The 12,168-nt window shown below is 36.4% G+C and overlaps 2 protein-coding genes across 3 annotated transcripts in view; one reads left to right on the forward strand and one right to left on the reverse strand.

The window, feature by feature from the left end:
* The window catches only part of LOC135691341 (tetratricopeptide repeat protein 27), a 36,750-nt gene that overhangs the window by 6,431 nt on the left and 18,151 nt on the right, over positions 1 to 12,168 (forward strand). The window contains exons 1-6 of one of the 2 annotated variants that reach the window (XM_089110459.1): positions 8,382 to 9,575; positions 9,711 to 9,797; positions 10,524 to 10,626; positions 11,148 to 11,175; positions 11,363 to 11,435; positions 12,101 to 12,152. In XM_089110459.1, the coding sequence (XP_088966585.1) occupies positions 9,516 to 9,575; positions 9,711 to 9,797; positions 10,524 to 10,626; positions 11,148 to 11,175; positions 11,363 to 11,435; positions 12,101 to 12,152 (403 nt within the window). In that variant the 5' untranslated portion in view covers positions 8,382 to 9,515. Of the gene's footprint in view, positions 1 to 8,381; positions 9,576 to 9,710; positions 9,798 to 10,523; positions 10,627 to 11,147; positions 11,176 to 11,362; positions 11,436 to 12,100; positions 12,153 to 12,168 lie in introns of those variants that run through there. The other variant, XM_065209184.2, reaches the window with a different exon arrangement.
* LOC148959227 (uncharacterized) lies at positions 262 to 8,039 on the reverse strand. The gene is made up of 2 exons (XM_089110460.1): positions 7,949 to 8,039; positions 262 to 2,436 (listed from the first exon to the last, which is right to left on the reverse strand). The coding sequence occupies exons 1-2, from the start codon at positions 8,029 to 8,031 to the stop codon at positions 1,989 to 1,991; spliced, it is 531 nt and encodes a 176-aa protein (XP_088966586.1). The 5' UTR covers positions 8,032 to 8,039; the 3' UTR covers positions 262 to 1,988.

Genomic DNA, 12,168 nt, shown 5'->3' on the forward strand with positions numbered 1-12,168 from the left:
TTCTTCAAAAAGGATCGATTAGAATAATGACTATAGATGCTGAAAATTGACTTTATGTTTCTAACGATTAGATATTCTTCTTCTTCTTCTTCTTCTTCTTCTCCAAGGTACAAATGTTGTTGTGATGTCGCATCTTCCTTAAGTTGCGGCGGGCGTGATTCTCTCAACAGTTGCGTCAATATGAAATTTCTGCCTGCTAGGATTTGCTAAGACACACTTTGCAATGCCTATATCAAATCAGTGAAAGTTGACCTTTTATCCCATATTTTTTTGGAAACTTCTAAGTTTAAGCTTATTTCTTGGCAGAAACGATAGTTTGAAAATAGAAACAAACACATATTGCAATTGAAAATACATTTATCAACCGAATCTAATATTCTCTTGGTACCTTAACATGTCTTCATGTGGCAGAATAAATTCTCTAAGATAACTTATGATCAACATTCTATAAAATTTGTTGGTTCATATCTTTCGTAACAATCAAAACGCCAGAACCAGGGGGCAGCAGGGGCAGTGGACCCCTTGTCCTTGTGAGATTGAGCATTTTTCTGTTTTACTATTGTTTTGTTCTTTTTCTTGGTGCTTTACCCCCGTTGCCCTCTTCAAGTGCAGGCATGTCTGATTAAATTTTCCCTTCAATTTCCCTGATTCATTTCAATTTATCTTTAAAATTCCAATAATACATTAATTCATAGAAAATATATTTACTGAAAATACACCTCATCAACAAACTGTATTTAGCTAGGTAAAATATTTTCAAATTTAAATGTCTATTTTTTGGGAGCACATTAACAAGATATCATTCATTTCATAAATGGGTGAAGTAGAAGTCTAGGGGGCTTAGTATCAAGGACTGCAGAGCATATTACAGACTGAGGGGGCTCAAAAGTTTTTTGGTGGGTGCTAAATATGCTAAAAACGAAGAGCAAGGCATTTTTCATGGTTTTCAGAGCATTTTGGAAAGGGGGGCTAAATTCCCTTCACCCCCTGCTTCAGGTGTCCCTGCTTACTATGGATTTTGCCCTGAGATCAGGCCAACAGCAGCACCAATAATCCCAATTCTGCTTATTCCTCACAGTAGGAGATTTTGGTGGTTTACCTAAATAAATGTGGTTGTAACTTTTGATTTAGAGTAATACTTTTATTATAGATACAACACATATTGTGGATGATTTTAAAGCTATTCACTCGAACTTGTAACAAATCTTGTGAAATGTATTAGCTTATATTCTAGGCTACTTCTAAAGTATGCAGTTTTAATAATAGTCTAACTCTTTTGCTAATAAACAACATATGGAATTATTCTTTGAGAAAAAATTTTCATACAAATGGTATGCCTACTTAAAAATTGATTACTTATGAGAATAAGACGATCCCCTCTATACAAATAGGAAACGAACAAATGCTTTTTAGCATCAGTCTTGTCATCTTGTTTGTTTTCGTTTTTTTAAGAGGAAAGGAGGATGAGATATGTCACAAAAAAAGGGCACATAAAGGAAATAGGAATAAAAATCAAGGCTGAAGTGATACAAAACATATTATTGTTAGGAATGGCAAGAACTTTTAAAAAAGGTTCTTGAAACCTGAGACTAGTTGTTCTACAATGCCTGTAAAAAGTGATGTAACCTTCTCATCATCTTTCCTACTCAATGTCTTCCCTACCCCACCCCATCCCCACCCGCTTTACCGAGAAAACGGGAGCAGAAACAGTCTAACAGACCTTTAGAAAACGGTTCATTTTCCTTCCAAACACTGTTTAGGGGGGCAGAGGAGGATCTTTCTACTTGAAATAGGAGAATGAAGTGAAAAAGTGTTTATTTATTACGAACACAATCTCCGCTTTTCTAACTAGATTTGGCAGTAATGGTAGCTTGCTTTGCGGAAAGCTTAGTACCAAGGGTTTGATCTTGTAATATAAAGAGCATACAAATAATGATCACGATAGTTATTTTATAAAACACAGCAACACAGCCCAAACCAATCATGTATCACTTGAATTTTTTGTTTTCCTTGCATCCTCTTGGGCGCTTTTCAATCAGCCAATCATCCCTATAAAGGTATTGCTGAACATCAATGCCATCTCTAGGTGCTGACATCAAGACACCACAAAACTCTATCTTTGGCAGCGGCTCTTCGATATACTTAGCAGGAAAACTGTGGAAGCTTCTATGATTAACAAAGAATACATATGATTCTATGCCAGTTCTTCTTATGACACCATCAAAATTTTTAAACAAGAACATGTCTACTTGGGAACTTTTTTTGAATATTTTATATGATCCTGCCCATGGTCTGTAAATAATTTTAATTCCTCTTCTTGTAAATTCATCAACAAACTTGGTCTCATCTGTCCGATCCATTTCTTCCCTTCTCAAGAGTAAGTCAACATCGTGGTCCCAAGGCAAAGGATTTCTGTATCTATAGGCACCAAATAAGCTATAAATGAAAGGTATGGAGATGTAAAGTAACACTGGGCAAAGAGAGACACATTGGCAAAGTAACTGGAAAACTAATGTGATGTGGAGAAGACAAGCAGGAAATTTAATAGATGAAGAATGAGAAAATTTGAAGGCTATATCTTAAATATTCTCGAGTACCAAATAAATATGTAGCGGAGGGGGGTGGGGTTGGAATAATCAATCAGGTTGGAAATTGTTTAATGCAATATAATATAATAAAGACCGTGTGGTTGGGACAATTTTGGGAGGAGATTGGTACGATTGAATATATTGTTTTTTCTGTTTTCACATCTACTAATGAACTCTGGCTCTGTTAAATGTGCTTCTTGAGACTAAGTTTAATGACTTGGGTTAACAAGCTGATGCAAGAAAACCCTTTAATTATTGATTTTTTTGTTAACAATCATTTCAAATTGTCAAAAATCAATAAATGGGGGTTAGAATAAAAGGAAGGGGGTTTGATTAGCATAAATTGAACATCGCTATAAATCACATAAATTGTGTACCCGTTGGGACCTTAATATGTCAATAAAGTTATAATGAAGAAGGTTAAGTGTTGGGCCAAATGTAAGATTTTTTTGGACATAACGTTGAGGGTAGGACTTTCAATAGTTTTTGTAAACAACAAAACAACGTGTGTAAAAATATATATATTTCTTTCTCAAGAATTGCTACTTCAAACAAAAGAATGTGAAATATTTAAATGAGTAGCCTATAATTTTTTATATGGAAAGTAAGAAATATTTTACATCAGGACCAACAGGAAAAAAATTAAAAGCTTTTTAAAGTTTAAATTTTAAAAATTTTGAATTAACTTTTTAAAAGTTAAAACGAAGATATGACATAAAAGCATTTATAAAGTATGTAATACAAGGTAACAATGTTTCTAGATAAATCCTAAATGTGTAATTTGCTATGTAGTTGGGCTATTGCTACTAGAGTCGTAAATTCCGGGGGGGGGGGGGGGCGGGGAACTAGACCCACCCAAAATCTGGAGAAAAACGATTTTTTTGAGAATTTATCGTCGAAGCTGGGTTAGAACCAAACTAAGTTTTTCTGTGTGATTGCAACAAATCTCAGCCACTATGTCATGATGTCAAGCGCAAGTTGACTATTTTTAATGGCTGTTCTTTATGTTTGTAGAGTGGTGTCGAGTCGGTGACGATGAGCCCGAATATGTTCCTAGATATATCCTTATTTTTTTCGAATCCGATATGGTTTAAGGAAAAATTCGCTTGCTCTCGAATAGAAAACACCTTTTCTTTCTTTCCCCAACGCCTGTCACTAGAGTTTAAGCATGACTCTTCCCCTCCCCAATTTCTCCCAGAAACAATAATCTGTGTTCTTCTGAGAAACGTCAATTTGTCTATCCTGAACGGTATAGTATTTTGTTAAACTTTGTCTGGGAGATGCCTTTTAGAAGGTATGATTCCAAAATTTTTCTTCCACGTCGGCCTCAACCATGGTGGGTCCTCCTACGTCACTAACGTGATTATCAGCTCCCCCCCCCCTCGGGCTCAATTTCTTCAAGCTGTCTCTGAGAAATGTTATCAACTCAATTATAAAAAAGTCAACATGCTACGAAATAGCTGTAAATACCTTCTATAGAGTTGAAAAAACCTTACTAAATCAAATCTAAAACCCTTTTTGTTTTTTAAGTCGCTTACTCCTCAAACTGTTTCCATAACACATACCATAAATTGCTTATGGTGCCATGACCCACTGCACAATTAATATTCACTCGCTCTGATGACCGCCCCCCTTATATTCACTCGCTCTGCTGACCGCCCCCCCCCAATTAACATGACAGATTTACGGCCCTGAATTGCTCCATTGTTGAGTAGCTCTGGCTTTGAATAAAAGAGAGGTCCATTGGCTTTTTAAAAGGTCAAGATATATCTTATTACATGTACATGATCTTGTGATATTCTCAACAACAAAGGCAGACTGGGTGGTTAGGCTCTCCCAATATTATTTCAATTTTTGTTAATTTTGCTATTAAATGGCAAATTGAATTGTTTCGCAGGAGCCCTCTTCTCTTGCCATTACACTGTGACTCTCTTGAGATTAGTGGATGCAGAATGAATGAAAAGGAGAGGTACTGAGAAAACATTTTCCAAAATTTGGGCCCTGTGTAAGCCAGCAGAACTCTGGGCCCAGGGCCCAATGCCCCTAATGCTAATGCAATAATACAATGCTTAACTGAAAGTTCCCAAATCTGAAAAATTTTCTCGTCAGGGCCTTCAGTTTGAGTGTTTTCAAGGACATGACAGCTCTTTTGACTCAATTTCTAAGAAGGTAGATTACTTTAATGTTAAAACCAAATATGCTTTTATACTTTAATGCAGAGGGGCTCAGCCCTGTAATATATTCTGATTATAAAAGTTAACCCTCAGGTCATGGTAAAAAGAGGCTCTTATTTTATTTTAAATTTGTAATTCAGTGTCACGAACTACAACTAACAATGGAATCATATTGCTGAAACAATTTAACTAAAGGTATGAAAGTCCATTGCCCCTTAGTATAATGACACAATATATGACAAGCCCCCTTCATTGTCTGTGCTTTGATCAGATAAGGATCATGTAAGGCATAGAAAGCTGTGACAAGTTTTTCTTGAATTTGGCCAAAATTCCTAACCGTGGTGGTGCCCTTTACTAAACCCCTAAGCAATCTTTTCATCTTACCCTCTTACCCTGACCCCCCAATTTCAATAATGTTTCACCATCCCTGACCATGCTACTGTTCTCATCTTGCTGCTGCTCAGTAAACCAATTTATCTGGCTGCTCAACCAATGATCAGAAAAACATCAACCTCTATTATGTTTTGAGTGAAAAATAACATATCAAGATATTTCTTGAAAAATCTAGAAATTTAATTACGCCCATGACGGGATACTAATTCATTGCAGATTTTTATGTTTGAGGGGTTGTCCCACCCACCAAACAATAGTGAGGTCCCTGATTATAGTTGTTATGCAGTTTAGTGATAGAGAAACTACAGCATTAGTTAGCTTGCAGCCAGATTTAACTAGCCCTAAAAATCATGCAAAAAATGATAAATTATTTTTCACAACTTCCCAGTAAATTTCCGATGCTACCTTCTCCCCCACTTAAAAATCCTTCAGCCAGAAAACAATGATGCAGACCCAGATTAAGGATTGTAGAGCCCCCTTTTTTATTTTTTACACTTCTACACCTACGTCTAAATATCTGGCGATAACTAATTAGAATTTATAGCAATATTAATATAGCCGTTTAAGCCAGAGTTTTGCCATAAAAACTTTGGGGATACCCATAAACTTAATTTGACGTTTAGGGCCCCGTCTGGACTAATTTGCCCAGGCCCTAAATTTGGTGGCAGTCTATCCTTGCACAACATCAAAATATATTGAAATGGAAAGGAAGGCAATAGCAACATTTAGGAGAAAATACAAGCTGATGAGAAAGATGAGGAAACACCTATCTTCAATAAATTTTATTGAATGCAGAATCTACCTTTTTAGCAAATTGGGATATTTATATATTTTTACATATTGAAGAGCTTTTTGCAGTATACTTTTAGCCAGGTTGGGTTACCTGAACTTGGATGTGAGGAGGCAACATCTGGGTTTTAGATGATATGTTAAAAAATTTGACAAGGGTTTAAAAATTTGGGTAATGCTCTTAATGTGTGTTCTCTTTTGAGAGTAAGAAAACCAACACTAGTACCTTTTGAAAAGCTTTGTTTAAATATTGAATGGAACAAAAGTTTTTTCCTTTCAGTACCTCCTGCTTCACTTTTCCACACTACAATATCATCTGTACCGTTTGTGAGAGCCAATGGGCATTCAAATACTGACAAGATCTGGTTTATTTAGTCTGCTTGTCCTAGTAAAAAAGGTTTTTGACTCTGGTTAGTGGGAAAATATATTTGTTCCTAATCTCTTTGGTATGTAAAACAGATGGTTGCATGATGATCAGTTGTCTGACATTTGTCTGAACCTTTGAAGAAGGTATGTGAACAGTTCTCAAAGCCTAAGCCCTGTGAGCCCCTCAGCCCCGTGAGCCCCTCAGCCCTGTGAGCCCCCTTCCTCTACACAAGTCTACACAAGTCTACACAAGTCTAGCCAAAAGATTTTAGCGACATTCAGCTGATACCATTAATTAGACCAGGTAAAAATATTGCATAGAAGCTTAGTTAACAAGTAACGGAATAAAAAGTGCAGCCTTCAAAGGGCTTTGATTCTTTAATACTATCATTGTTGGAAACTAGAGAACAATATGAAGCAATGTTTCTATGTAAAAAAATATGCGTCAAAATATTAATTTTCATACTGGGGCGACCTTGGAACTGTTCATTTAATAAAATGAAACTTGTTTTGAGGCCAACTTGAGAAAATGGTTGCAGGGCAGAGGCAAGAGAATTGTTTGGATGAGTGAAGAGGTGATTTTTGCCAACAAAAAGGGTGTGTCACACTCTTTAAGGGTGTGGTCAAAATATGGATACTCTTACATGCTACTTTTATATGTTTCTGTTTCGAAGCTTTTACTCTAGTGTCATACTTTGAAAGTTCAGATACACAGAAATGTTAGTATGTTACAAGTGTTGCAAAACGTTACAGACTGAGTACAAAAAATTCCATCCAGCCAAAACCCTAAATGTGCTGACAAACAAAATATTGGGAGTGTTCCATAAACATAACCTGCACCCCCACATACCCCATTTGGCAGCACCCCTGATTGCTTGTTAAATTTTGGGTGTGTGTCATAAACATAAGCATTGGGGCATTTTAAAATAGGGGCACACTTTGGCAAAGAAGGGGCACCTTAATGAGCTGCAGATGGCACTTTACTTCAATAATTGGAAATGTGGGGGCATGCCACCCTTCCAACCCCTCCAGTTTCTGCGTCCTTGGCTATCAATTTCTTTTAGTTAAGCAGAAACAGTGTTCAATTCATTGGAGCTCTCAGAGTATGTTGTAAAATCCAACTTGTAAACACAGTTGATCTCTAAAGCTAGCTGGCCAAATAATTAAAGCCGTGGATTTCCAATTCTCGTCACAAGGCATGGCCAGGAAAATGCTGAAACAGTACGGGTGCAAGGCCATCAAAACCAGAGCAGAGGGCTGGGGGGGGGGTTGGAGCCCCCAATAATTGTTGTGTAGTGTATTTTCTTTATGACAATGTTTAGATGAGGAGTAAAATGGGCAGCCCCCCGATTTGAACTTAATTCCAACGGCACTGGGGTGTACATTTTCCTTTAAAGTAGGATAGGGTTTTGCATTTTACGTATTTACGACCGGTAAAGAGTACGGATCCGGAGCCGGGCCAATATTCGGACCTGACCCTTCCCTTTGAAAAGTTGGACTAAGGTTTGCGTGATCCTACCCTTATCAAGCTAACTCGTGAATTATAATCAGGCCGTATTTCAAAATACGATGCTAAATATTGGCGTTAAAGTTAAGATGTAAGGACTTGAAAGTTGAGGTAAAAATTGTGAAGTTTACCTTCCATAAAATGGCATGTGTGTAAGATTAAACATTTTCAGCACTTCGTGCGCCGTCCTCGTTAATTCGACCATATCTTTCATTTTGTACTCTGGAAGAATACAGATGTTTTGGTCAACGGAGTTGTGTAGATACCATGTCCATTGTGTGTTATTTAGAGTGTAGTATATAAAACAGCACAAAAGTGTGATCGAGAACCAAACTATTCGACGCACCATACGATTGCTGGACATATCTTTGTAAAAATATTGAAGCAAGGTATCTTCAAGGCAAAGGTGAAGGCAAAAATTCAATCGTCCGTTACTAAAAATGTTAAAAAATGGTATAATTGTGTATGACACGATGTTGGATCCATTAGTGCAAAGTGCGTTACGTGTGTGCGTTGGGCTGTTACTGTTATTAAGAACAAAAGGTCACGTGATGTGTAATCCGCACCGGAATTAAACTTACCTGATACCGTGAAATTTTTAATTTCAATTGTGTTTTTTTCAACACAATAACAGCGGAATATTACAGCATGTTATTAATAAAGTAATACAGTGATTAACTACAAATTGATGACAAATAGGCGCATTAAGGCAACCAAGATAAAATCTCCCCGTTTTGTTCCCTTGTGTTCTTCACACGCTAGAAATGGAGAACGTCGTGTATAAGAAGGAAAGAAACCGCATAATTTCTAAGAAATTCAACAGAGAACTCTTCGTATGTAGATATGTAGAAGTTTTAGGATTTATATTAATTGCATGTAATATTAATGGCATTGAGTGTATGGATGAGAACAAAAATTGAAACTTTATCGATCAGTAATTCTGATCTGGCAAAAAGAACAATGACTTTGCAAGGGAAAAAACATGCTGACTAGGACTAGCCTGTGCTCCAGACCCCTAACTTGAAAGTAGAGGGTCTGTGTAACCGAGAGCAAAATCGCGTACGGGGACTTTCAAGTTAGAGAAGCGGAGGAGTGTCTATCTGAGCTCTCCTCCGCTTCTCTTCTTAGCATTCTGTTTACGCGCTCGAATTTCTGTGGCTCTGGTACCCAGGGTAGCCGATTCGTGAGTTGAGGACGTTTTGAAAAAGGGATTTGCACAGTTTTATTATCTAGTGGCACACCTAGTTGCACAGTTTTTCACCTAAACCCATGATAATTCAAAATGATAATTCCAAATATTACAGCCCTTTTTAGGCTGTGTTTCAGATCTTTAGCATGGTAAGAAAATTTGGTAGATTTTCGGCATACTGTTTGCTTGCATTTTGAAAACGTTGAAAGTAATTTCATGTTTTTAGGTCACTGAATGCATTAAGCCTATAATAATGAATAATGTAGTAGCAGATATGAATCTTGCGGGTAGTAGCTTGTGTTATGACTATGTCTTTCCTATTAACGATTATACAAGCTTCAATAAGAAAGCTTTTTGTTCCATTATTTTTCATCTTTCTTATCAAACATGTAAACGTTGGGTATGTAAACTACTGGTTTGCTTTTGTTAAAAGACTGAATTAAAAATTTCAAAAGGCAAAGAAATCTTAAAGTTTATACTTAGACAACAGTTAAGTATTGTTCACGTAGATGAATTATTTCAGACTTGATCAGAACGATTCGAGTAGAGTAAAATCGTATTTTTGCATCGTATGTTTATCATTTGATACATTTACTAGGGTTTTAAATGTCTTATTGCCTGTTGTGTTACTCGTAATTCAACAAACAGCTGCCTGTTGATTGAAAATCTCATACCCTTGTATGATATTTTGGCACCCCTTTTAGGGCATTCATGGACTCTGCCGAAACGTCTTCTTGTTTTGGATTGCTTTTAAAATACTGGTGGAAATATCGAGTATCGTATCGTATAAGGTACGTCGTTATTTTATATCGCCACATGTTTGGATCAACATGCATAATTTGCTCTAATAATGTTAAAAAGAAAAAAAAAACTTTAAGTTGGCTTGAAACATTGTTGCAATTAGCTAACAGTTCAAGAATTATATGATCTTTTGACTTGATCAACACTTTTATGCGAGGACTTGCGGTAATTATCAGAAACATCGGGATCAGAATTTATGAAAGCATGGAATGGAAGAATGTGATTTTTTAAGGCTTTAAATATTTTATTCTGCATATGGTTGATTTGTCAAAGTCTTCCGAAGCCTATGGCCCTTGCTTGTGTTTTAGGCTGTCTTTATAAGAATCATAGAGGGCTAATGTTTATAGATTTTTTCACGAAAGCATAAGTCATACAGAAGTTAACAAACTGATAGCTACCCTTCAACGAAAATGCATTCCTCAAAGTTGAAACATATATTTCTTAGCGTAGAGTTTTCGATCTATGTTCTGACGTTTTAAGCTCTGAAGAGTGTCAGACGAAAAGCTTTAGTTTACTAAATGTTTGCTTTTTTCAAAGCCATTTACAAGTTTTGTACCACCAAAAGATTGTTTGCATATTCCAAACATTATTTAGATAAACATGACATGACAAATATTATTATTGAATTTTCTATTCACAATATCGACTTAAAGAAATTTATTTACTACTCAGTAGAAATAATTTTGTGTTTAAGCTTTCAATTGATTTTTTCGTAGTACTCTCCAATATGGTCTTTGAGATGTTTAGCCACGTATCAAGATATCGTAGAAGAGAAGTGCCAGTCAATCCATGATAAGTTCCTGGTCTTTCTAGAAAATGGTATCGGAAATGTTCCTAATTTCTTTAGCCTGTCTCTGAATGTCCTTTTAGATTTTGTTAGTTATTTAAATTTGATTGATTAGCTCTCATTAAGAGTAAGGAGTGTCGCCAGGTCTCTGTAATTTCAGTCATCGGAATCATTAAGTGTGGTCACATCAATAGGTAGGAGCAGGATACTGCGCGCTAATCATTGGTTTTGGTGGGGAGAAAAACGAGCGAAAATCTTCAAATGTGTGAGGCAACCCTCCGTCCTGACGACAATGAGCATGCGTAATAATGACTTTGTGCAGTGCGCATGCGCTTTCAATGGAAAGTCGCCTCACTCATTAAAAGCTTTTTCTTGTTCGTCTCCCCAACAAGGTTCTAAGTGTCCTAAGAACTAGCTACTTTCGGATCTCTGGTAGATATAAATACAAAATCAATGCTCTAAACAGCAAAACTCTAATACTCTCATAAAACAAAAACTTTTGCGTTCTATCAAAGCTTTAATTTTTTATGCCAGTTATTTCTCTGTTTTTCAGTTCAAGATAATATTCCAGAACTTGACAGGTAGAAAAGGCTTTTTAGCTTGTTTTTGTTAGTTCCATTCATTTGCTTTGAAGGCATTTGTATCTTCAGATGTAGATATTCCATGATTAGGGCATGCATATCTTGAAATCGTTATTTGCTCATGCTGTTGTTTATAATTATCGTACTTAATTTATGTTTAAGGGTCTTTTGTCACCTCTTATTATAGTGAGATACAAGTACAATTCCATCTTGAATGTGCTCATTTACACTTGAAGTATTATGGATACAACAATGCAACGGTTGGTATTGAGAATACCATATCCTTTGAAGCCATTATCCTTTGAAGCCATTATCCTTTGAAAATACCAAGAATATTTGTTATCGCATATTTGCTTGCAATATGATTCCCTGCCCCATAGCCCGGATTTTATCAGATGGGGTAATCTCCATACCAAAGGGGGACTTTTGCAAGTAGAGAATACCCCCTCCCAAAAAATGGAATTTGCGCACGTATGAGGTCATCTCCAAATCCGAAAAGCTCATGTGTGAAAGTATATTTTGCAAACCAAAATTTTTTCTGTTCAATACAGCAAGTGATGTTTTTTTATCATTAATCGGTTTTTGAATCTTGGGGGTAATTCCCACCAAATACCCAACTCTGTGACATAAACTGATTTTTTGACTATCGATTAAAATCGAGCCTTTGAAGTTAAAGGTGGGCCTTTTTCTTTTACAGGCAGAATAAGGAGTGACTATTAATTGCTTATTTATTAATTGCTCTTTGACCCAGAATGACCCAGAATTTCTCGATTTTAGTTCTTCTTTACCACTGTTACACAGCTATCACGGCTAGATACAGCATTGTTACACAGCTATCACGGCTAGATACAGCATTGTTACACAGCTATCACGGCTAGATACAGCATTTGGTACCATTTCATCCTAAATTCCTTTTTGATAACAGGCTCATCTAGAGAAGGCACGCGAAATTCTTGGAATCGAGGTATCGATGACAGGTCTGTATTTGAACAT

This window comes from Rhopilema esculentum, chromosome 10 (assembly GCF_057945365.1).
Source record: "Rhopilema esculentum isolate cy_ngs chromosome 10, ASM5794536v1, whole genome shotgun sequence".
Taxonomy (NCBI): domain Eukaryota; kingdom Metazoa; phylum Cnidaria; class Scyphozoa; order Rhizostomeae; family Rhizostomatidae; genus Rhopilema; species Rhopilema esculentum.

Bases quoted from the DNA above. Each gene is read 5' to 3' on its own strand.
- LOC148959227 (XM_089110460.1), bottom strand. From the start codon at position 8,031: ATGAAAGATATGGTCGAATTAACGAGGACGGCGCACGAAGTGCTGAAA. The intron at 2,437-7,948 runs GTAAACTTCACA...TTTCATTTATAG, and splicing joins CACATGCCATTTTATGGAAG to CTTATTTGGTGCCTATAGAT.